Genomic DNA, 23,216 nt, shown 5'->3' with positions numbered 1-23,216 from the left:
TAAACAGTTAAATAGGATCTGGAGATTCTTAGTGGTTGGGCAAGAAACTATGGGACTTCTATAGCCAATGCAATTGGCTCTGCCAACTTTGTCCCTTAATGCGCCGCTAGTTCGCATTGCAGAAGCGACCTCTCTAGGCTCTACTTGAACTGCCAAACAGCTTGACATCAGGCAGGTCCCAAACACCTCCCGACCTTATTCCATCTATGCCATTCCTGACCCTGACAATGGCCTGCTGATAGTAGCTCTTCCCTCCCAGTGTACTGTCCACAGCATAGCTGGAAGGGAGGGGGTTGCAGACAGCACCAGAGCTCTCTCCTGGTCACTGCTCTGACACCTCTTCCATTCTGCAGCTATTGAACAGGACAGGAGCTTATGTTCTGGAGGCTCACGGCCCTTTAAGAATTGCCTGTTTACTTTTTTTTCCCCCTGGATATTAAAGGAGCAGTAAGATTGGGTCTATACTATCGTCCACCTGGACAAACGGAAGCAAACGACAAAGATCTGGCGGCAGAATTGAGGCGGGAAGGCAACAACAGGAATGTGACAGTAATGGGAGATTTCAACTACCCCGGGATAAACTGGAGTATTGGAAACTCAAACTGTGCGAGGGAAACAGAATTCTTAGAGGCTGTGAGCGACTGCTTTATGGATCAGCTTGTCAAGGAACCAACAAGAGGAGATGCCACTCTTGACCTAATCCTCAACGGATTAGGGGGACCTGCAAAAGAAGTGGAAGTAGTAGGGCCAATAGGAAACAGTGATCACAACATGATCCAGTACAAATTAGGAGTAAGTACAACAAAAGGGAAAAGAACCACAGTGACAACGCTCAACTTCAAGAAAGGGAACTATGATGCTATGAGAGCAATGGTAAGAAAAAAACTTAGAAACAGCTCAAGGAAAACAGAAACTGTAGAGCAAGCCTGGTCTCTATTCAAGGGCACAGTGCAAGAAGCACAACATATGTACATCCCCATATTTAGAAAAGGGTGCAAAAAAAACCGAACAAAAGACCCCGCATGGATAAACAATGAGGTGAAGAAAGCGATAGGAGACAAAAAAAAATCATTCCGGAAATGGAAAAAGGACCAGACTGGGGAAAACTGGGATGAACACAGGAAAGGACAAAGAGAATGTCACCAAGTGGTTAGGAGAGCGAAAAGAGAATACGAAGAGAGACTAGCCAGGGAGGCAAAAAACTTCAAATCATTCTTCAGATATGTTAAGGGGAAGAAACCGGCGAGGGAGGAAGTAGGACCGTTGGATGATGGAGATAAAAAGGGAGTGATAAAGGAGCAAAAAGAGGTAGCTGACAGGTTAAACAAATTCTTCTCGTCAGTCTTCACAAGCGAGGACACATCCAATGTACCGGAACCCGACGTGATCTTCCATGGTGATCAAGAAGAAAAACTGTCGGCAATAGAGGTGAGCCATGAGGATGTCCTCCAACAGATAGATAGATTGAAAAGCGACAAATCACCAGGCCCAGACGGAATCCATCCTAGGGTACTAAAAGAACTAAGAAATGAGATAGCGGAAATACTCCAACGAGTTTGCAACCTATCCTTGAAAACTGGAGAGATACCGGAGGACTGGAAGATAGCAAATGTTACACCTATCTTTAAAAAGGGGTCAAGAGGAGACCCGGGAAACTATAGGCCGGTAAGTTTGACATCGGTTCCAGGCAAGATGGTAGAAGCACTGATAAAGGACAGCATCTGTGAGCACATAGAAAAAAATGGGCTGATGAAAGCGAGCCAACATGGCTTCTGCAAGGGAAGATCGTGCCAAACAAACTTACTGCACTTCTTCGAGGGGGTAAACAGCCATTTGGACAAAGGGGAACCTGTAGACATCATCTACCTTGACTTCCAAAAGGCCTTTGACAAGGTACCCCATGAGCGGTTACTTAGGAAGCTGTGGAACCACGGGGTGGAAGGGGACGTACACAGATGGGTCAAACACTGGTTGGCAGGCAGGAGACAGAGGGTTGGAGTGAAGGGTCACTACTCGGGATGGAGAAAGGTCACGAGTGGAGTTCCGCAGGGGTCTGTACTTGGACCGCTGCTGTTCAATGTATTTATTAATGACCTGGAAACGGGGACGAAATGTGAAGTTATAAAATTTGCGGATGACACTAAACTCTGTAGAAGGGTCAGAACTACGGAAGAGTGTGAGGCCCTACAAAGAGACCTAAGCAAACTGGAGGAGTGGGCAAATAAATGGCAGATGAAATTCAATGTAGGGAAATGCAAGGTCATGCATATAGGGAGAAAGAACCCGATGTTCAGCTACCAAATGGGGGGATTAGTATTAGAGGGAAGTAACCTTGAAAGAGATTTGGGTGTACTGGTGGATACAACAATGAAGTCAACGGCGCAATGCGCAGCAGCCGCGAAGAAGGCGAACAGAATGTTGGGTATTATTAAAAATGGTATTACGACCAGAACAAAAGAAGTCATCCTGCCGTTGTATCGGGCAATGGTGCGCCCGCACCTGGAGTACTGTGTTCAGTATTGGTCACCGCATCTTAAGAAGGATATGGCAATACTTGAGAGGGTCCAGAGAAGAGCGACACGAATGATTAAGGGCATGGAAAACCTTTCATACACTGAAAGATTGGAGAAGCTGGAGCTCTTCTCCCTGGAAAAGCGGAGACTCAGAGGAGACATGATAGAGACCTACAAGATCATGAAGGGCATGGAGAAAGTGGAGAGAGACAGATTCTTCAAACTTTCAAAACATAAAAGAACAAGAGGGCATTCGGAAAAATTAGAAGGGGATAGATTCAAAACAAATGCTAGGAAGTTTTTCTTTACTCAGCGGGTGGTGGACACCTGGAATGCGCTTCCAGAGGATGTAATAGGGCAGAGTACGGTACTGGGGTTTAAGAAAGGATTGGACAATTTCCTGTTGGAAAAGGGGATAGAGGGGTATAGATAGAGGATTATTACGCAGGTTCTGGACCTGTTGGGCCGCCGCGTGAGCGGACTGCTGGGCACGATGGACCTCAGGTCTGACCCGGCAGAGGCATTGCTTATGTGCTTATGTGGACCAATCAACTCCTCGTCACCTGATTTGAAAGATGGTGAGAAACCTAAACTCCTCTGGGCAGTGGCGTACCTAGGGTATGTGGCACCCGGGGCCCATCATTTTTTGACACTCCCCCATGTAAAAAATATTTTTTGTAATAACCATGAAAAATAAATGGTCATAATAGAAACAGGCACTGAAAATTTTCTTTTATTGCACCTCATATATGTAACCATTAATCCAAACATAACATAAATTATGTCTGAATTGTCATGACATCAGAAGTACATATGGAGCAGTTGCAGGTGATGCTTGGGACAGTTCTGATTGTGTTAGTTCGGTTTTATATGTTTTTGAATAGAAGGGTTTTTATTTCTTTTTTGAAGGTTTTGTAGTTTGTGGTCGAGGTCAATAGGTTATAGAGTTGGGGGTCGAGTGTTAGGAGGTTGTCGAACAGTTTTTTTTCTTTTGACGATTTTGGTTGGAGGGTGTGTGAATGGTGCGTGAGTTCTCCTATGTCTGGTTGAAGTGGATTGAATTATTTAGCTGAAGAAATTAGTTACCCCCTCATCCCACACACATTAATTCTCTTCCATTTTTGTTCCCATTCTAAAAAACACTGATAAGTTCCCAGAAAAAAAAAATACATTAAAATAAGAAGTGAAAACAAAGGCCCCTACAGATGAGAACATAACATAAGAATTGCCTAACTGGGTCAGACCAATGGTCCATCATGCCCAGTAGCCCATTCTCATGGTAACCAATCCAGGTCATTAGTACCTGGTCAAAATCCAAAGAGTAGCAACATTCCATGCCACCGATCCTGGGCAAGCAGACACTTCCCCCATGTCTTAATAACAGACTATGGACTTTTCCTCCAGGAATTTGTCCAAACCTTTCTTAAAATCAGCAATGCTATCTGCTTTTACCATAACTTCTGGCCACTTCATTATTAAGCTTAGTTCTTTCCTTCCAAACAGAGACCTTGCTAGATGTCAAATACAGAAAGAACAAGGTAACTTCACAAGGACTTAGCTGTGCAGGAAATGTGAATCTCCTCATACACCCACCATATAGTGCAAAAAATGTGCAAAGATCTGTTTTTTTCTTTCAATCACTACATAGTCTAATGCCACACAAGTAGCACTGTTACAAACATATTCTGAAGGTCAATGCTAAGGTTAACAAAGTTTCCTTCCTTGGACCACAAGGAGATACGGACAAACCACTAGAAGAGATCCCAAAACAACTACCCAGGCACAACACCCAAAGACCCACTCAGTGTGTGAACCAGTTGAGTGGAGTGGACTAACTGGGGAGTGGAAATGGGCCCAGAGTTTGCTCAGAATTTCCCAGACCACCTCTTCCTCTCAACACATTGACACGCTGCTGCCGCCACCACTATTAGGAACACCTCAACGAGTAGGCCAGCAATGCTTATAAACTTTATAAAACACATTATTATATTTTCTTATAAAGCACATATTTTAATTGAACTCTCTGACATCCTCAGCCTTGCCATTCACAAAAATAGAAGGAAGAAAAGTTCCCGTTTCCTGCTGTCTCATGTCTCCGGCCTATACAATATTTTTCTTCTGCAGACCCTTCAAAAGTCTGACCAAATCCTCGTTTCACTTGCATTATAAAGTACTGAGGATGCCATCTCTCTACAATCCCAGGTCCTAAAGTCTAAGACAGTAGCGCAAACTAGTGCTGCCCGATTCAAGAAAAAAAAATTTTTGATTCGATTCAGCCTATTGAATTGGTTTTTCGATTCAACTTTCCTGCCCAATTGGGTGTTTGTTTGGTTTTTTTTAAACATCCTGGTGGGTTTATTTTATAGCTTTTTCACCCACCTTTGGCTTCTCCTAACCACACTGGCGCTGTGGTGTAAATAAAATAAAGAAACAAAAAGGACTTTTCCTCTCTGTTAAATCCTAGCTCACGTTTGCGGTCTAACACCAGCTCTGGCAGAATACACATTTCAAATCTGACATATTGTAATCACAAAACAGAAAATACAATTAGTTTTTCTACCTTTTGTTGTTGGTTATTTTTCAAATCTTGTTGGTCCAAGGCTCTGGTTGTCTTCTGATAACTTGCTTGCCAGGGTCTCCTTCTTCCTTCTTTCTGCATGCTAACCATCCATCTGCCATCTCTGTCCTCCCCGTTTCCCTCCCCTCCCCAGGAGGTCTGGCATCTATCCTTTTTTCGTCTCCCTCTACAGATCTATCTTTTCTTAACTACCCTTTCATCCAGCATCTCTCACTCCTTCCCCACCACCCCAGGGTCCACCATCTCTCCCTTTCTTTTCCCAACTACCCTCCTATCCAGTATTTCTATCCCCCCCTCCACACCATCCCTTGTGTCCAACTTCTCTCCCTTTCTGTTCCTTCCCTCTCTAAAAACTATGGTCCATCATCTCTCCCTCTTCTCTATTTTCAGACCCATTATTTCTTCCCACCCAAAGTCCGGCATATGCGCGTCTCTTTGAACCCCCTCATTCCCTCCGTGTATTTCTACACCAGGGCCCCCCTCCCTGAAGGCCTGTCCCCCCCTTAAAGGTCTGCATTCCACCCCTGAAGGCCTGCACTCCCCCCCCAAAAGGCCTGCACTCCCCACCCCGAAGGGCTGCACCCCCCCGAAGGCCTGCACCTTCTCTGCGAAGGCCTGCACCCCCTTGAAGGCCTGCACCCCCCTTGAAGGCCTGCCTGCCTGTCACCCCCCGAAGGCCTGCCTGCCTAATCCCCTTGAAGGCCTATCCCCCCCTTGAAGGCCTGTCCCCCCCTTGAAGGCCTGCCTGTCCCTCCCTTGAAAGCCTGCCTGACCACCCCCTGAAGGCCTGTCCCCCCTTTGAAGGCCTGCCTGTCTGTCTCCCCTTTGGAGACCTGTCTGTCCCCCCCCCTTGAAGGCCTGCCTGCCTGTCACCCCTCCCTCCCCATTGAAGGCCTGCCTGCCTGCCCCACCCCGAAGGACCGCTCGCCCCCACCTGGCCTCCCTGCACCACCTGAATCAGGCCCTGTGGGGGTGCTCCCGGCCTTGAGTTCAGTCCCTCCCCCCCGAAGGACCACTCGCCCCCCTGCACCACCTGAATCAGCCCGCAGCGGGATCGCGATGTCAGCGATCCCTTCGCTGCTTCAGAGCTGCTTCCTCCGCCGCAGTCCCGCCCCTTCTCTGACGTCAGAGGAGGGGAGGGGCAGGACCACAGCGCAGGAAGCAGCGCCAAAGCAGCTCAGGGATCGCCGACATCGCGATCCCGCTGCGGGCTGATTCAGGTGGTGCAGGGAGGCCAGGGGGGCGAGCGGTCCTTCGGGGGTGGGGGGGACTGAACGGCAAGGCCGGGAGCACCCCCCTCAGGGCAGGCACCCGGGGCGGACTGCCCCTCCCTTAGTACTGCCTCTGGGTATTCTTCTCAGGTGTGGAGTCTACCAAGGGGATCAAGATTCCTCTCCATCCACTCCAATGGGCTATCAACTCTCCAGCCAGGCCCAGGAGCCATCACAGCAGCCCAGAACACCTGAGAAGGGACATTCATCATATCTATTGAAGATAGAGACTGCTAGGGAGCTATTAACTGCACAGTGGATAATATAGGGAAGAAGCTGCAGCTCCTCAGGTTCTATGTCCATATGCTGTGGTTGGGGAGCACAACCCATAAGTTCCGGGCTGGTTATATAGGACAAAAAGGAACCTGGAAATATCTACACAGGAAAGAAGATATCCTGAGTTTTCTACCCCTTTGTAACTTTTGTGAAAGATGTAAATGAAGTCACTGAGCAATCCCATATATGGGCAGCACCCATCATATGAAAGCAAAAAAATAAAACAACAAAAATAAGTCTCTGTCTCTATTTCATAGAGCAATGTTTCTCAACCCTCTCTAGGAGGCACATCCAGCCAGTCAGATTTTCAGAATTTCCACAATTAATATGCATAAGATAAATCTGCATATACTGGATACATTCTGTATGTAAATCTTTCATATGCATATTCATTGTGATAATCCTGAAAACCCAACTGGCTAAGTGTGCTCCTGGAGAGAATTGAGATAAACTGTTATAGGGCATTCTCTGCAAATTCCAGAAGAGTGACTTACCAATGGTTGGACTGGAGCACTGGGGATTCATTTTGAGCAATGTGGTATAAGGCACTCATAGCATTCATGTTGAACAGGGGAGGCTTCCTTTCAGCTGTGAGTGAAAGAGGAAGGCAATAGACAGAAAGATGTAAAAGAGAAAGTCAGGCAAACATCAGACTAGGTAGAGGGAATCAATTACCTATATTTTAAAGATGTAAGGCCTACGTCTCTAGACTAATAGACTCTACTTGGTACAACCTATTGTTTCATGGTAGATATCTTATAAGAACATAGTCTTATGTAGTTCATGCTGATGTTTCAAAAGTAAAGATTACCGATACCTAGCTCAATGGTAGTGATTCCAAGGGACCATACATCAACTTTCCCATCATACTGCCCTTCGTCCATAGCTAGGATTACTTCTGGGGCCATCCTGAAGAAACAGCAGAAGAGGGGAAAAAAGATCCAGCATCTCAGATTAGAGGCAAATGATTCACACAGTATTAAGTTAGCTCCTTCCTTGCTCATGGACTGAACAATATTCCTTCTAATTTTTGATGGGCTATGTATACAAATATTTTCTATGGGACCATCCATTTTTTGTACAGAATTTTAAAAATGCCGAAGTTCTGGCATTTCCAGGATGCTTATGGCTACCTCCCTTCAGTCCTCTTTAAGCACTGCATAACCACAACCCTCAATGAACCTTATACTCCCTGCGAGCCTTGTGAGAACTGGCGGCAGCCATTCAGGAAGCAGCACAGGGCCGGGCGGGAGCTCAAAAAGCTCGCTCCTGCTTGCCGGCCTGGGTGTGCGGCTGGCTGCTGGCCACGAGATCGGAACAAGGGGCTTGAGAACGGAAAGCTCGTTCCTGCCCATACACCACTGGACCACCAGGGAAAAGTTAAGCAGGGAGGGGGTAAAAAAATTGTTAGCATTGGCCAGGATGGGAGACAGGAGGGATCCCTTCTGACCTGGCCTAACTGCAGATCTGCAGCAAGTCTGGGAGGGTGTCAGATGGTGAATATAGGCCTGAATATAGGACGAGACTTCCATTTTTGGGCCATTTTTTTGGCCCAAAAATCTCAGCCTATATTCGAATATATATGGAAAACTGCTTAGAAGCACCAATGTACAATAGGCCATCAAGGCCATGCAAATAAATACATTATAAACAGAGTTCAAATTTATACTCTAAGAGCTTAGTGTGCTACACAAAGTAAAAATATATATATTGGGACCCCAACAGGTTTCCCAAGGATCCCCACTTTTACTATCTATGTTCAACCTTTTAATGCAATCCTTGGGAGCAATGATCAATTAAAGCAATGATCCTACTCCCATTTCATATCAAGCTATGGAATCAACTGGCTCCTCAGATCAGATCCCCCAAAGAACTCCTGAACTTTAGGAAAGCAATAAAAACTTACCTTTTCACCTAATCCCCTTCCTATTGTAATATGAGTGAAAAGAAACGTATTTGAAATTAGATCATCTGTTATGTGAAGCTAGGATGAACCCACTATATTGTAAATATAGTAAACTGCAATCCCATTTTGACTGTATATTATGTATGTTACCCTGTAACCCATTCTGAGCATACTGGGGAGAATGGGATAGAAAATTAAATAAATAAATTGTTTAGCATTTTGCTGGTTTAATTACATGACATTAAACATAAAATTTTATTTCATATTTTTATAGAAAGCATAATTCTATAAAAAAGGTATATGGAAAAATTTGATCAATACCAGATAATTTTTATTCCGCAGGTCAAACCAAATCAGTATATAATGTATAGGGTTATGGCTCACCAACTGGCAAATGGAAACAAATGGAAGAGCTGTATATGCTGCTTTATCTTAGTCACTACACAGCCACAGCTCCCCTGCTTCATTCACAGTGAGGAATCTCAGGTCCCCTTAAGGCAGTGATCTCAAACCCGCAGCCCGGGGACCACATGTGGCCCAACAGGTACTGTTTTGTGGCCCGTGGTCTGTACTAGTGCTGTCTGTACTAGTGCTGCTCGCTCTTTGCAGCATCCTCCAGCTTCCTCCTGGCCTCCCGATCTTACCTCCAGATAATTACCACAGCCTGCAGAGAGGATTGCTGGTGCTGTAGCAATCCTTGCAGGTTGCCGTCGTTGTCAGCAGCACATTCCCTCTGCCGCAAACCTGCCCCTGAAGTCAGAAGAGGGGCAGACCATGGCAGAGGGAATGTGCTGCGGAGGCTGATGGCAGCTTGCAAGAAATGCTACAGAACTGGTGATCCTCTCTGCAGGCTGCTGTAATTAACTGAAACTAAGACCGGGAGGCCAGGGGGGAAGCTGGAGGATGCTGCAAAGAAGGGGGGAACATGCAGGCCTTCGGGGGGGGGGGAGATTTATAAACTATAAAGAGTTTTACCTCATGCAAAATTGTCATTTCTTTAATAAGACAATAATTTTTTTTTTTTTTAGGCCTTCCAAGAACCTACAAATCCAAAATGTGGCCCTGCAAAGGGTTTGAGTTTGAGACCACTGCCTTAAGGGAAACCTATCCTTGAAGACCCAACTATGATTCCTCTCTACTTATCATAACTCAAGACTTGAAGAAGGCATGCAAAGGAGCCTAGCATTAGCTAAAGGAAACCAGGATGTGTATCTGGTCTGTCTGGACTTAATAAAAGAAAATAATCACAGACCATTAATTTTTCCTTCCTTTTTGCTCTACCAAGCAAGTCTAGAATGTGTGGGATGTACGTAGTAGAGAACTTCTTAAACTCAGAAAGAAGAAGACCCCCTGCTGAAATTACTTCTACCCTAAGGGCCACATCCTCCCTGGCTTGGATGTCCAATCTGTAATGTTTTGCAAATGAATACAACATAGATCAGGTGGTGGCTATGCAAATCTCCAATCATCTCTGCCCATCTCTCTCAGTAGGCTTCTTGGTAGCTCGTATTGGCTATCTGCAAGTAATGCACCAGTACTCTATGGACATCAAAGCATCTCAGGTGTTGAAGCTCCCTTCCCAATCCTTTCTACAAAAGGATGGCAAAGAAATGAAAAGCTGCGACCACCTTTGTGTAAAAAAGTAATTGTCCCAATAGACACCCCTGCCTCTATAAAGCGTAAGAAGGGGTCTTTCTACATGATAAGGCCTGCAATTCTGAAATTCTCCTGGCCAAGCAAATAGTAACCAGGAAGACCATCTTCAACCTAAGATTTTTCAAGATAATAGACTACAAAGACTCAAAAGGAGATGCCAACAATATTGGTAGAACAAGATTTAAGATTCCAGACCTGCTCAAAAGCACATACTGAGGCTTTAGGTGAGTGACACCTTTAAGGAAATGCTAAATTTCCTCAGAGCACATAGCCATCCAGACCACTCCAAAACAAGACAACACTGCCACCTGCACCTTCATCAAGGCCAAGGCTAAACCTTTTTTGAGGCCCTCTTGCAAACAGTACAGTTTCTTTGGCTGCGCACCAGACTTCATATATCTGCTAGACTCCAGTGTAGGCCTAGGAGGTAATCTACTTCCATGTCTGTGAATGTGGCAAAATGATCGTCTCTCTATATCACTTGTGCCCCAAACACAATCTCTCAAGAGCTAAGCTTTAAAGAGAAGGGAGACAGATAGCACAGTTACTTACCGTAACAGGTGTTATCCAGGGACAGCAGGCAGATATTCTTAACGCATGGGTGACGTCACCGACGGAGCCCCGGTACGGACATTTTTAACTAGAAAGTTCTAGTTGGCCGCACCGAGCATGCGCGAGTGTCTTCCCGCCCGACGGAGGAGTGCATGGTCCCCAGTTAAGATAAGCCAGCTAAGAAGCCAACCCGGGGAGGAGGGTGGGACGTAAGAATATCTGCCTGCTGTCCCTGGATAACACCTGTTACGGTAAGTAATTGTGCTTTATCCCAGGACAAGCAGGCAGCATATTCTTAACGCATGGGTGACCTCCAAGCTAACAGAGAGGGAGGAGGGATGGTTGGCCATTAGGAAAATAAATTTTGTAACACAGATTGGCCGAAGTGTCCATCCCGTCTGGAGAAGGCATCCAGACAGTAGTGAGTAGTGAACGTGTGAACTGAGGACCAAGTGGCAGCCTTGCAGATATCCTCGATGGGCGTGGAACGGAGGAAAGCCACAGAAGCAGCCATAGCTCTGACCCTGTGGGCCGTGACAGCACCTTCCAGTGAGAGACCGGCCCGCGCATAACAGAACGCAATACAGGCAGCAAGCCAGTTGGAAAGCGTCCGTTTAGAGACAGGACGACCTAGACGGTTAGGATCGAAGGCCAGAAAGAGCTGAGGAGACGAGCGGTGAGCCCTGGTACGGTCAAGGTAGTATGCAAGGGCACGCTTACAATCCAGCGTGTGCAACGCCTGTTCCCCAGGATGAGAATGGGGTTTAGGGAAAAAGACAGGCAACACAATGGACTGGTTGAGGTGAAAAGCCGAGACCACCTTGGGAAGGAATTTAGGATGGGTACGCAGAACCACCTTGTCATGGTGAAAAACAGTGAACGGTGGATCGGCGGCCAGTGCATGCAGCTCACTAACCCTCCTGGCAGAGGTGATGGCAATGAGGAAAAGCACCTTCCATGTTAGAAGTTTGAGCGAAGTTGTGGCAAGAGGCTCAAAAGGAGGTTTCATGAGGGCTGATAAAACCACATTCAGGTCCCAGACGACAGGAGGAGGCTTCAGAGGTGGTTTGACATTGAGGAGGCCTCTCATGAACCGGGAAACCAGAGGATGAGCCGTGAGAGGTTTTCCGAGGATAAGCTCATGAAACGCAGTGATGGCACTGAGGTGGACTCTGATTGAGGTAGACTTGAGGCCAGCATCGGACAGAGAGAGCAAATAGTCCAGTACAGTTTCCACCGCCAATGAGGTGGGATCGTGAAGATGCAGGAGACACCAAGAGGAAAACCGGGTCCATTTCTGATGGTAACATTGGAGAGTGGCCGGTTTCCTGGAGGCATCCAAAATGCGACGGACAGGCTGAGACAGATTCTCTGGAGAGGTCAGCCCGAGAGAAACCAAGCTGTCAGGTGGAGCGAAGACAGATTGGGATGTAGTAGAGACTGATGCTGCTGTGTAAGTAGAGTAGGAAACACAGGAAGAGGAATGGGCTCCCTGGAGCTGAGCTGAAGCAGGAGGGAGAACCAGTGTTGGCAAGGCCACCGAGGAGCGATGAGAATCATGGTGGCCCTGTCCCTGCGGAGTTTGTATAACGTCCACAACATCAGAGGGAGTGGAGGAAAGGCATAGAGGAACCGATCCGTCCAGTCGAGCAGGAATGCATCCGGGGCCAGACGGTGAGGAGAGAAGAGTCTGGAACAGAACTGGGGCAGCTGATGGTTGTGAGGAGCTGCAAAGACGTCCACCTGTGGAGTGCCCCAGCGAGCAAAGATGGAGCGGAGTGTTGGAGGGTCCAGAGTCCACTCGTGAGGTTGAAGGATGTGGCTGAGATTGTCGGCCAGGGAGTTCTGTTCGCCCTGGATGTAGACAGCCTTGAGGAAGAGACTGTGGTCCGTGGCCCAGGTCCAGATGCGGAGAGCCTCCTGACAGAGGAGGCGAGATCCGGTGCCGCCTTGCTTGTTTATGTAGTACATGGCGACTTGATTGTCTGTGCACAGGAGAAGAACCTGAGGGCAGAGAAGGTGCTGGAAGGCCTTGAGAGCATAGAACATGGCTCTGAGTTCCAGGAAATTGATGTGATGTTGACGCTCCTGAGGGGTCCAGAGTCCCTGGGTGCGTAGATCTCCCAGGTGAGCTCCCCACGCATAGGGGGAGGCATCCGTGGTTATGATCATGGAGTGAGGGGGTAGATGAAAGAGTAGACCCCTGGAAAGATTGGAGGAGTTCAACCACCATTGAAGAGATTGCTGAAGAGACGATGTCACAGAGATGGGATGAGAAAGAGGATCCGTGGTCTGTGACCATTGGTTGGCTAGAGTCCACTGAGGTGGAGTCGTGCCAGAGGAAGTATATGGACCGTCGAGGCCATGTGGCCTGTCGAGCAGGGATGGTTTGATGAAGGAGCACCTGACGACAGAGGTGGAGCAGGGTCCGGTGTCGGTCGAAGGGGAGAAACGCCCTCATCAGAGTGGTGTCGAGAACTGCTCCGATGAACTGAAGTCGCTGTGTGGGAAGCAGATGCGACTTGGGGTAGTTGATCTCGAACCCCAAGAGATGGAGGAAAGAGATGGTGTGATGAGTGGCTTGCAGCACAAGTGGAGACGTAGTTGCTTTCACCAACCAATCGTCCAAGTAGGGGAACACCTGGAGGTTGTGAGACCTGAGGAAGGCCGCCACCACAATAAGGCACTTAGTGAACACCCTGGGCGATGATGCGAGGCCAAAGGGAAGTACCTTGTACTGATAGTGGCGGTGCTGAATCTGAAAGCGGAGGTAGCGACGTGAATTCAGATGGATGGGGATGTGAGTGTAGGCCTCTTTGAGGTCTAGGGAACATAGCCAGTCATGTTGAGAGAGAAGAGGGTAAAGCGTGGCCAGGGAGAGCATTCTGAACTTCTCTTTGACCAGACACTTGTTGAGGTCCCTGAGATCGAGGATGGGGCGGAGGTCACCTGTCTTCTTGGGAACCAGGAAGTAGCGGGAGTAGAATCCCTGACCCCATTGGTCCGGAGGCACCTCTTCGATGGCATTGAGAAGAAGGAGGGATTGGACCTCCCTCAGGAGGAGGGGGGTTTGGGAGGAGTGAGAAGCAGACTCTACGGGAGGATTGTCTGGTGGAAGAGTCTGGAAGTTGAGAGAGTAGCCGTGGCGAATGATGTTGAGGACCCAATGGTCTGATGTGATGACCTCCCAACGGCTGAGGAAGAGTTGGAGGCGACCTCCGATAGGCTGAGGAAGAGGCAATGATGTTGGGAGACTGGCTATGCCCTGGAGAAAAGAGTCAAAAGGACTGAGATGGTTTTGACGGAGGTAGAGGCTTGGCAGGTTGGTGAGACTGAGAGCGAGCCTGAGTTTGATGTTGTTGCCGAGGTCGGCGGGGCTGCTGTTGAGGCGGGTTGAGAGGTCTGGCCGAGAACCTGCGCTGGTAGGAAGACTGCTGTCTATAGGTGCGAGCAGGTGGAGTCTTCTTTTTAGGCTTAATCAGAGTGTCCCACCTGGTCTCATGTGCTGAAAGTTTCTGGGTTGTTGAGTCTAGGGACTCTCCGAAGAGTTCATCACCCAGACAAGGTGCGTTAGCCAGGCGGTCCTGGTGGTTAATGTCTAGGTCAGAGACTCTCAGCCATGCCAAACGGCGCATGGCCACCGCCATGGCAGATGCGCCAGAGGTCAGCTCAAATGAGTCGTAGATGGAGCGAACCATGAATTTCCTGAGTTGGAGGAGGCTGGAAATATGTTGCTGGAAAAGAGCCTGAACCTTACGTTCAGGAAGATATTTCTGTAAGGAGGAGAGCTGTTGCACCAGATGCTTCATGTAGAAGGAGAAGTGGAAGGTGTAGTTGTTGGCTCTATTGGCTAACATGGCATTTTGGAAAAGGCGCTTACCAAATTTATCCATGGTTTTTCCCTCTCTGCCAGGAGGGGTGGAGGCATATACACTGGAACCCTGAGATTTTTGCAAAGTAGATTCCACCAGGAGGGACTCGTGGGGCAATTGAGGTTTGTCAAACCCTGGGATTGGAATAACCCGGTACAAGCTATCCAATTTACGAGGGGCTCCAGGAACCGTGAGGGGAGCTTCCCAGTTTTTATAGAAAGTTTCCCGTAAGATGTCGTGGACGGGCAACTTCAGAAATTCTTTGGGAGGTTGCTCAAAGTCGAGGGCATCGAGGAAAGCCTGAGACTTTTTAGAGTCAGACTCTAAGGGAATGGAAAGAGCTGCTGACATCTCCCTAAGGAATTTGGAGAAAGAGGATTGCTCTGGTTTTGAGACGGTGTCGGTCATGGAGGGTTCTTCATCGGTTGATGAAGCGTCATCCTCGGTACCGTGAGGGGAGTCTTCCCACAAGTCTGGGTCACTAACGTCGGGGTGCGTACGTTTGGACATCGGTGTGGAGGGCTCGGCATGGCGGGTCTTTGAAAGAGATTTGCCTGAGCGCATCGAGGCGGTACCAGGTGAGGAAGACCGATGTCGTTCCTGGGACCGGACAGGGTCGGCAACATCACGGGTATGTACTGTAGGTGTTTCTGCCAAGAGCACCGGCATGGAAGTATTAATCGGTACTGAGGGGGTCGACACCGATGGGACAGTTGAGGCTCGTACCGGTCTCGTACAGGAAGGTGCGTTGCCAGCAACTCCGGCAACAGTTGTTGGAGCTGTTGTTGCAGCTGCTCCTGTAACTGTGTTTGGAGTATGGCCGCGATGCGGTCGTCCAGGGGAGGCACCGGTACCGCTTTTTTCTTCTTCGGTACCATAGGTGCCGCTCTACGCTCCGGCGATGAGGAGGCCGATGATGAGGCACTCACCGAGATCGGAGCGGAGCGTTTGCGGGGCCGGTGCGGTGCCGGGAGGGCCGGTGTCGCAACCGTGGCAGGAGGGCGCTCAAGGGAAGTGGGAGGCTTCTTAGCTGGCTTACCTGGGCCCAACGACCCCGAGGAAGGGTCCGGTGGTGTCGATGTCGTCGGTGCCGACTTTTGTGGTGCCGTCAACGTCGCAGCCGGTTCCATGGCAGATCCGGTACCAAACAAAATATTTTGCTGGATCTGCCGATTTTTCAAAGTACGCTTTTTAAGCGTAGCACAGCAGGTGCAGGTATCAGCCCGATGCTCTGGACCCAAGCACTGGAGGCACCAATTGTGTGGGTCGGTGAGGGAGATCGGGCGTGCACACCGCTGGCACTTCTTAAAACCCGGTTGAGGGGGAATGAAGGGAAACACGGCCTCCGCAAATCGAATCCGGAGGCCTGTATGGTGGCAACAGGCCCCGCCGGGGCCGGCCTGAAAAAAATAAGGAAAACTCAACGTTTTTTTTTTTTTTTTTAAACAAAAATAAAGGGAATCCAATAAGAAAAATAGGAAAAAAGTGAGAAAATACGCGAGCGGGAAGGCAAAAATTAGTTTTTCAACGGCCGTTGAAAACACATGAGTCTTCTTCGCTCCGCGGAAACGAAGAAACTGGGGACCACGCACTCTTCCGTCGGGCAGGGAAGGCACTCGCGCATGCGCGGTGCGGCCAACTAGAACTTTCTAGTTAAAAAGGTCCGTACCGGGGCTCCGTCGGTGACGTCACCCATGCGTTAAGAATATGCTGCCTGCTTGTCCTGGGATAATGTCCATGACTACCGGTCCTTGATATAGCAGCCCTCTGTCCTGAGGAAGCTTCAAGCCCTTTCCTACTCGAAAGTGTACCAGGATCTGTGTACGAAGGATGTCACAACCAATATGGCACTACCAGCACCACGGTTTTGGGGTGCAACTCAATCTACTGAAGGACCTGGGCCAATATTGCCTTGGAGAGAAAATATAAGGAAGGCCTAGCTGGCCACACATGCAGGAGGGCATCCATCCTGGATGACACCTGTCCCTTTGTGCTACTGTAAAAAAGTGAAACTAGAATTCTGTCTTGATGCCATGAAGTCCATCACTGGATTTCCTCTCTTATCAGTGAAAGCCCTCTGGAACTAAGATCATTCCCCAGTATCCAGAGAATTCACCCTTAGATAATTTACCTGAACATTTTTGGTACCTGTAAAGTGAGCTGCTAACACCTTCAAAGACCAAAAACAGCTTCTCCTAAAATACTCCAAAGAATTTTGCAGCCACAACACCTGCCCACCTTACTTGATCAAAGCAGCCACCCCAACAACCATAGAAAAAATAACCCAATGGCTCAACTATCACCTAAAAACTGTCCTTTTCCCAAAATCAGGAGGAGAAATTACCTTAATGCCCATCCCCAAGAATCTAAAACTCAGCTCCTCTGATGTGACCAATTATTATTGGACAGTAGCTTCCATCCTCCTATTTATCAAAATGATGGAAGGATATGTCACAGAACATCTTGAATGCTACTTACAATGCTTCAACATCTTCCACTCTTCACAACTGCAATTCAGGAAAAATCACAGCACTGCAATTCAGGAAAAATCACATACAGCAAGGAACTACTAAGCAAGAGTCACAGTACAATCATATTCCAATTTGATCTAAGCAGTGCATTTGACCTAGTAGACTTCGATCAAATGTCTGAGATATTCAGGGATTTCGGATTTAGCAGCCCAGTTCTCTCGTGGTTCAAAGGCTTCCTAATCACTCGGCACTATGCCATATGTAAGAATGGTGTACTTTCTGACAACTGGCACCCCTCCCTATGGGGTCTCCTAAGGATTCCCATTTTCACCATCAGTATTCAGCCTTCTATTGCAATCCTTAGGAGCCAATCTAGATCTTACACAAATAAAAAACATTTCACCTACGTGGACGACATAACAATCATGCTGCCTGTAATGGCTGCATTAGCCAACACTCTTACAACTGTCAAAAAATGTGTCCACATCATAGAGAACTGGACCTCAATTTACCGTCTCTAATTAAATAAGAACAAAACCAAATTACTTTGGCTAGGACCTTCAACTGACCCATGCTATACTCCAAGGATTATAGTAGACCACATAGACTTTCCATTAGAACTATAATTCCAATTCTTAACAGTAGAAATCAATAACCGCCTACCCATGAAGAGCCATGTACAATCAATAATAAAATAATCTTTCCTTGTGATGAGAAAGCTAATATCCATCAGAAATTACTTCAGAACAGAGGCTTTCTGAATTTTAGTGCAATCCCTAATCCTATCTTGACTAGACTACTGTTATATAACACTAGTTCTTTGCTCTAAAACATTGCTATTGCAGCTACAACTAGTTCAAAATACAGCAGTAAGACTCGTACATGGACTACGGAAATCAGAACACTTAAAGCCCTCCTATATGTAACTACATTGGCTGCCCCTAACTGCAAGGATCAAGTTTAAATTAGGCATCACTGCATTTAATATCCTGACAGGGAATGCCCCAGACTACCTAACACAGTTGGCCATCCTACTCTAGTGTGCCTCCAACAGATATTCCACCAGAAATATTTTCCATTTCAAATTCCCAGCATGCAACAATATAAAGTCTACCAGGCAAATTACCTTATCCATCCAATATCAATTAGCAAAATGCTGGAATCATCTCATACACTATGATCTTGTGACCACTATCTCAGGTTCAGAAAACTTTTTAAAGCTTTTCTGTACCAAGACAGGGAGCCACTCAGCTGTTGGGGCTTTTTTCTTTTTAATGGCACAGATGTTGTGTGTGTGTTTGTGTTACACATGAAGAATATCTGCCCCATTAAAAAAAAATGCTGTGCCATTTCCCCCTCCCTCCTCCACACTCCCCCTGCTGATGACGGTCCTCCCAGATGACAACCCCCTGATGAACCAGAATGGAGGCAGGAGGGATGCCCACTCTCTCCTGCACATCGATAGCAATGTTGTATAAGGCACTCATAGCAATCACGATTCTTTTTGCCATGCTAGAGTATCGATTGGTCGGTTAGCTTGCATGGCATTTCAATATTAATGGCCTTATTTGCATGGCTGGATCAAAGAACGAGAGATTGCAGGGAAAAACACGCAGCGAGCTGTTTTGTGCATCGGGTCAGCAAATATGATTGGTCACTAAACCGTTCAAACTGGTTTAGTGATGATCATTAGATGATCGGAGAATTTACTGCTTCTAGCACCAACCTCTTGTAATGTAATCCAATCTTGAACTGAATAGATCAAAGGCAGAATAGAAAAGCTGATTAACATAACACCTCCACTTGGAGGCCATTCCATGAATACACTATCCTTTCCATGATGTAGCATTCACTCAGATTACTTCTAAGTCTGTCTCATTTCACCTTCATTTTATGTCCCCTCTTTCCAGATTCATTTCCTATGCATTTATGCCATGGAAGTATTTAAACATCTCCTATCATATCTCCCCTCTCCCACCTTTCTTCCAAAGAATACATATTGAAATTGCTAAGTCTGCTCCTGTACACTTTATGACAAAGACCATTGACATAGGGCTGCAGGAAGATTAAAACTTTTAATCACAATGAATCATGTTTCATGTTGTGTGTTAGCAATTAATCATGATTAATATGTAAGATATTTTTAAAGAAAATACAACGAACACAAACAAAAAAATTCCTGAAATCATGCATAAACCACTTGTTTATCTGCAGTTTTCTCTCTCTTTTTCATCTAATACCTAGTCCCTCATTTCCTGTCTCTGTACTCACCCTCTCAGCTCTAGCCTGGTCTTTCCTTTCTCTTGCCTCCAGGTCAGTGTGTTTCCTCTTTTCTTTTTCCCCCTCATCTCTCATATCCAGTATCTCTCTCTACCTCTGTGCATCCAGTTTCCCTCTTCTTGTACCCAGATCCCTTAATTGATCTCTCATCCCCTCCCCAAATTCAGCATCTCTTTCCCTCATTGCTCCCCCAATGACGCAACTATATCCCTCCTTCCTCTGATGCAGCACCTCCTTGCCCTTCCTCCCCTAAGTTCAGCCCTCCTCAAAGTAGCAACTATCCCTCCTTGCTCCGAGTCCAGCATTCTTCTCTCTCCTTGCTCTCCTCAATGTGGCAACTCACTACCTTCCATCCAGTGTCTGCCCTCTTTCTCTGCCCTTCCCTTCCATCCAGCTTCTGCCCTCTTTCTCTGCCCTTCCCTTCCATCCAGCGTCTGCCCTTTCTCTCTCTACCCTTTCCATCTAGTGTCTGACCTTAGTACACCACTGCCCCACCCCGTGCTCTGGCAGCTCCTTCTCTTCCATCTGTCTCTCCCTTCTTCTTCCCCCCCCCATACTCTGGCATCTTTCTCCTCTGCTTTTGTTATTTCCTAACTCCACCCATGGTCTGGTATCTCTAACTCCTTCCCTTCCATCTCTCTTTTCCCTCCCTTACGGTTTGACACCTCTCTCCTCTGCTTTCCTTCCTCCCCCCGTGGTCTGGCATCTCTCACTCCTCTCCCTTCCCTGGTCTTCCTTCTTCCTCCTTCCTACTCAATTTGGTAGCTTTACTTTACATCTCCCTGCCCCCCCAATCGGGTGTGACATTTCTATCCCCTCCCCCCCCTGTGGAATGGGTACCTCGCTCTTTCTTTTCTCCTCCAGGCTGCTGCTTGCAATCTTCAGTCTGCCGGCAATGTCAGTCAGCTGAACACACTGCCTTTGGCGGTCCTGAAAGCTTTCCCTCTGCTTCAACCTTCTTGTCCTGCAGAGGGAAAGCTTCCGCGGCCACCAAAGGCAGTGTGTTCAGCTGACTGATGATGCTAGCGGCCCGAAGATTGCAAGCACCTGCATCGTTTTGAAGGTGCAGCCTCCAGAATTGTACACAATATTCTAAATGAGGTCTCACCAGAGTTTTATACAGAGGAATTATCACCTCCTTTGACCTAATGGCCATTTTTGCTATGCATCTAAGCACCCTTCTGGCTTTAGCCATCACCTTTTCTACCCATTTGGCCACCTTAAGATCATCACATATGATCATACCCCCAAGTTGCACTCCTCTTTTGTGCACATGAGTTCTTTACGCCCTAAACTGTACTGTTCCCTTGAAGCATATAGACCATCTCCCAGACCTTGTGTGTTACTCTTCCCTCACTTTTCTATTATATGTTGTATTTCTTCCCTCCATCCCTTTGTGTCTCCCTCTGTTTTTATAATTTTTATTTTTAATCTTACTAGTTTTTTTGTATCCTTATTGTAAGCCACTTAGTTATACGATTTGCGGGATATCAAGAATGAATAAACTTGATCCTGCATATTTTAGTATTACATTTTAGCTGCTAAATTCTGGCTCAATCTTCAAGCTTTGCTAGGTCCTTCCTCATATTATCCACACCACGGGGTGTCTACCCTATTGCAGATTTTGGTATCATCTGCAGACAGCCCTTCAGCAATATTACTTACAAAAATGTTAAAAAGAATCAGCCAATACCTGAACCTTGCACCATACCACTAGCAACATCCTTTTCCTCAGACTGTGCTCCATTTACTACTACTCTGTCGTCTTTCATTCAACCATTTCTTAACCCAGCCAATCAATTTAGGGTCTATGCTAAGGGCACTCAGTTTATTTATTAGTCCTCTATGCAGAATCGTATCAAAAGCTTTGTTAAAAATCTAAATACACTGCATCTAGCATTCACCCTTGATACAACTTTCTAGTCACACATTCAAAGAAATGAATCATATTTGTCTGACAAGAGCTGACTCTATTGAAACCATTGGATTCCAGAAAACTTCCCTATTCTGTGTTTTAAAAGCATTGCCATTAATTATTTACCACAGAAGTCAGACCTACCAGCTTATAGTTCCCAACCTGTTTCTTACTTCCGCTTTTGTGGAGAGAGACCACATCAGACCTTCTCCAGTCCTCTGGGACAACTCCTGACTCTAGGGAAGCGTTGAATAAGGTCAGCCAGTGAGCCACCAGAACTAGTTCCTTCAGTACCCTTGAACATATGTCATCTGGCCCCACTGCTTTGTTAACATTTAATTTAGCCAGCTCCTCACATACAGTCCCCTGGAAATTGTTTAGGAACTACCACATCTCCATTCCTATTTGTGTTTGTCTTTTGCTGTCCTGCTTTTGAGCCTTCAGTTGTGAATGCAGAACAGAAACATTTAAGTAATTCCACCTTATCTTTTTCAGCATCTACATATTTCTTCCCTTCACCTTTGAGTCTCACAATAGCACTTTTGTATTTCTCCTATCACTAGCATATTTTAAAAAAAATGTCTTGGTTTCCCATTTTACTATACTGGCTATTTTTAATTCCATTTGCATCTTTGCTTTCCTGACTACTTTGCCAGCTTCTCTTAGATTTTCCAGATATTGTTGCCTGTGTTCCTCTTTCTGTGATCTCCTGTAGTTTATGATGACTAACCTCTTTTTCCTTATCTTTTCAGCTACTGTTTTTGAGAACCAAAGTGGCCTTCTTTTCCTCTTACTTCTATTTACTTTCCTTACTAAAAGGTTTGCTGCCCTTAAAATAGTTCCTTTCAGTTTTGCCCACTGCTTTCCTACTTCTTCTAGATGTTCTCTTTCAACTAATGATTCCTTGAGGTATTCTCTCATTTGAACTAAGTTTTTTGACACCTAGAACTTTTACACTCTCCACACCTATTTTAATATTAAACCACACTGGCTGGTGATTACTAGATGCTAGATGATCACCTACTATAATATCATCAGAAACACTTTCTCCATTTGTAAGCACTCAGTCCAATATGGCCTCATTCCACTAGAGTTCCACTACTTACTGCTGGAACAGTTCACTTATGAGAATCCAGGATCCCCCTACTTCTAGAAGACCTTGCAATAGGAATACCCCAGTCAACAGCAGGCACATTACCATAGGCAAGATGTGGACACATTGGGCTATATTAATAAAGTTGTTCTTTTTCATTCTACTTGATCCACTGTCATCTTTTACTAGATAGGGAAAATACTTAAGAGCACCTGATTACTATTCAATGTATTGTAAACCACTATGGGTGAATCTCTTAAGAAAAGGCAGGTAATACATCCCAATAAATAATAATAATCATATGGTTTTCTAAGAATCATGTCTCCATGGCTGCCACTAAATCCAAATCAGCCTCCTCCATCACTGCCTCTAGATCCAGAAGTTTATTTCCCATACTACGGGCGTTAGTGTACACCCATTTTCCCCATATGTGCAGAGGTATTTAATGCTTACATAGGAACATAAGAATAGCCATACTGGGTCAGACCAATGGTCCATCTAGCCCAGTACTCTCCACATTGGCCAATCCAGATCACATATACCCAGCAGAAACCCAAATAGTAGCAAAATTTTACACTACCAATCCAAGGGCAAGCACTGGCTTTCCCATATGCCTTAATAGCAGACTACGACTTTTTCCTGCAGGAACTTGTCTAATCCTTTTTTAAATCCAGCTACATCAACTGCTGTTACCACCTCTTCTGTCAACAAGTTCCAGAACTTAACTATTCTTTGAATAAAAAAATATTTCCTTCTATTTGTTTTAAAGAGATTTCAAGGCTACCCTCTTAATAGATGGAAGTCCCAAACCTTTGAAGACTAAATTTGAACTC

The 23,216-nt window shown here is 46.4% G+C and overlaps 1 protein-coding gene across 4 annotated transcripts in view; it reads right to left on the bottom strand.

Moving 5' to 3' along the window:
- The window catches only part of TAOK2 (TAO kinase 2), a 275,812-nt gene that overhangs the window by 132,014 nt on the left and 120,582 nt on the right, over positions 1–23,216 (bottom strand). For all 4 annotated transcript variants that reach the window (XM_033944805.1, XM_033944802.1, XM_033944803.1 and 1 more), the window contains exons 8-9: positions 7,456–7,547; positions 7,133–7,226 (exon numbers count right to left, since the gene is read on the bottom strand). In XM_033944805.1, coding sequence (XP_033800696.1) covers positions 7,133–7,226; positions 7,456–7,547 — 186 coding nt within the window. The remainder of the gene's footprint in view (positions 1–7,132; positions 7,227–7,455; positions 7,548–23,216) is intronic.

The sequence above is a fragment of the Geotrypetes seraphini genome, chromosome 5 (genome assembly GCF_902459505.1).
Source record: "Geotrypetes seraphini chromosome 5, aGeoSer1.1, whole genome shotgun sequence".
Lineage (NCBI taxonomy): Eukaryota > Metazoa > Chordata > Amphibia > Gymnophiona > Dermophiidae > Geotrypetes > Geotrypetes seraphini.
This window is presented reverse-complemented; position numbering and strand designations above follow the sequence as displayed.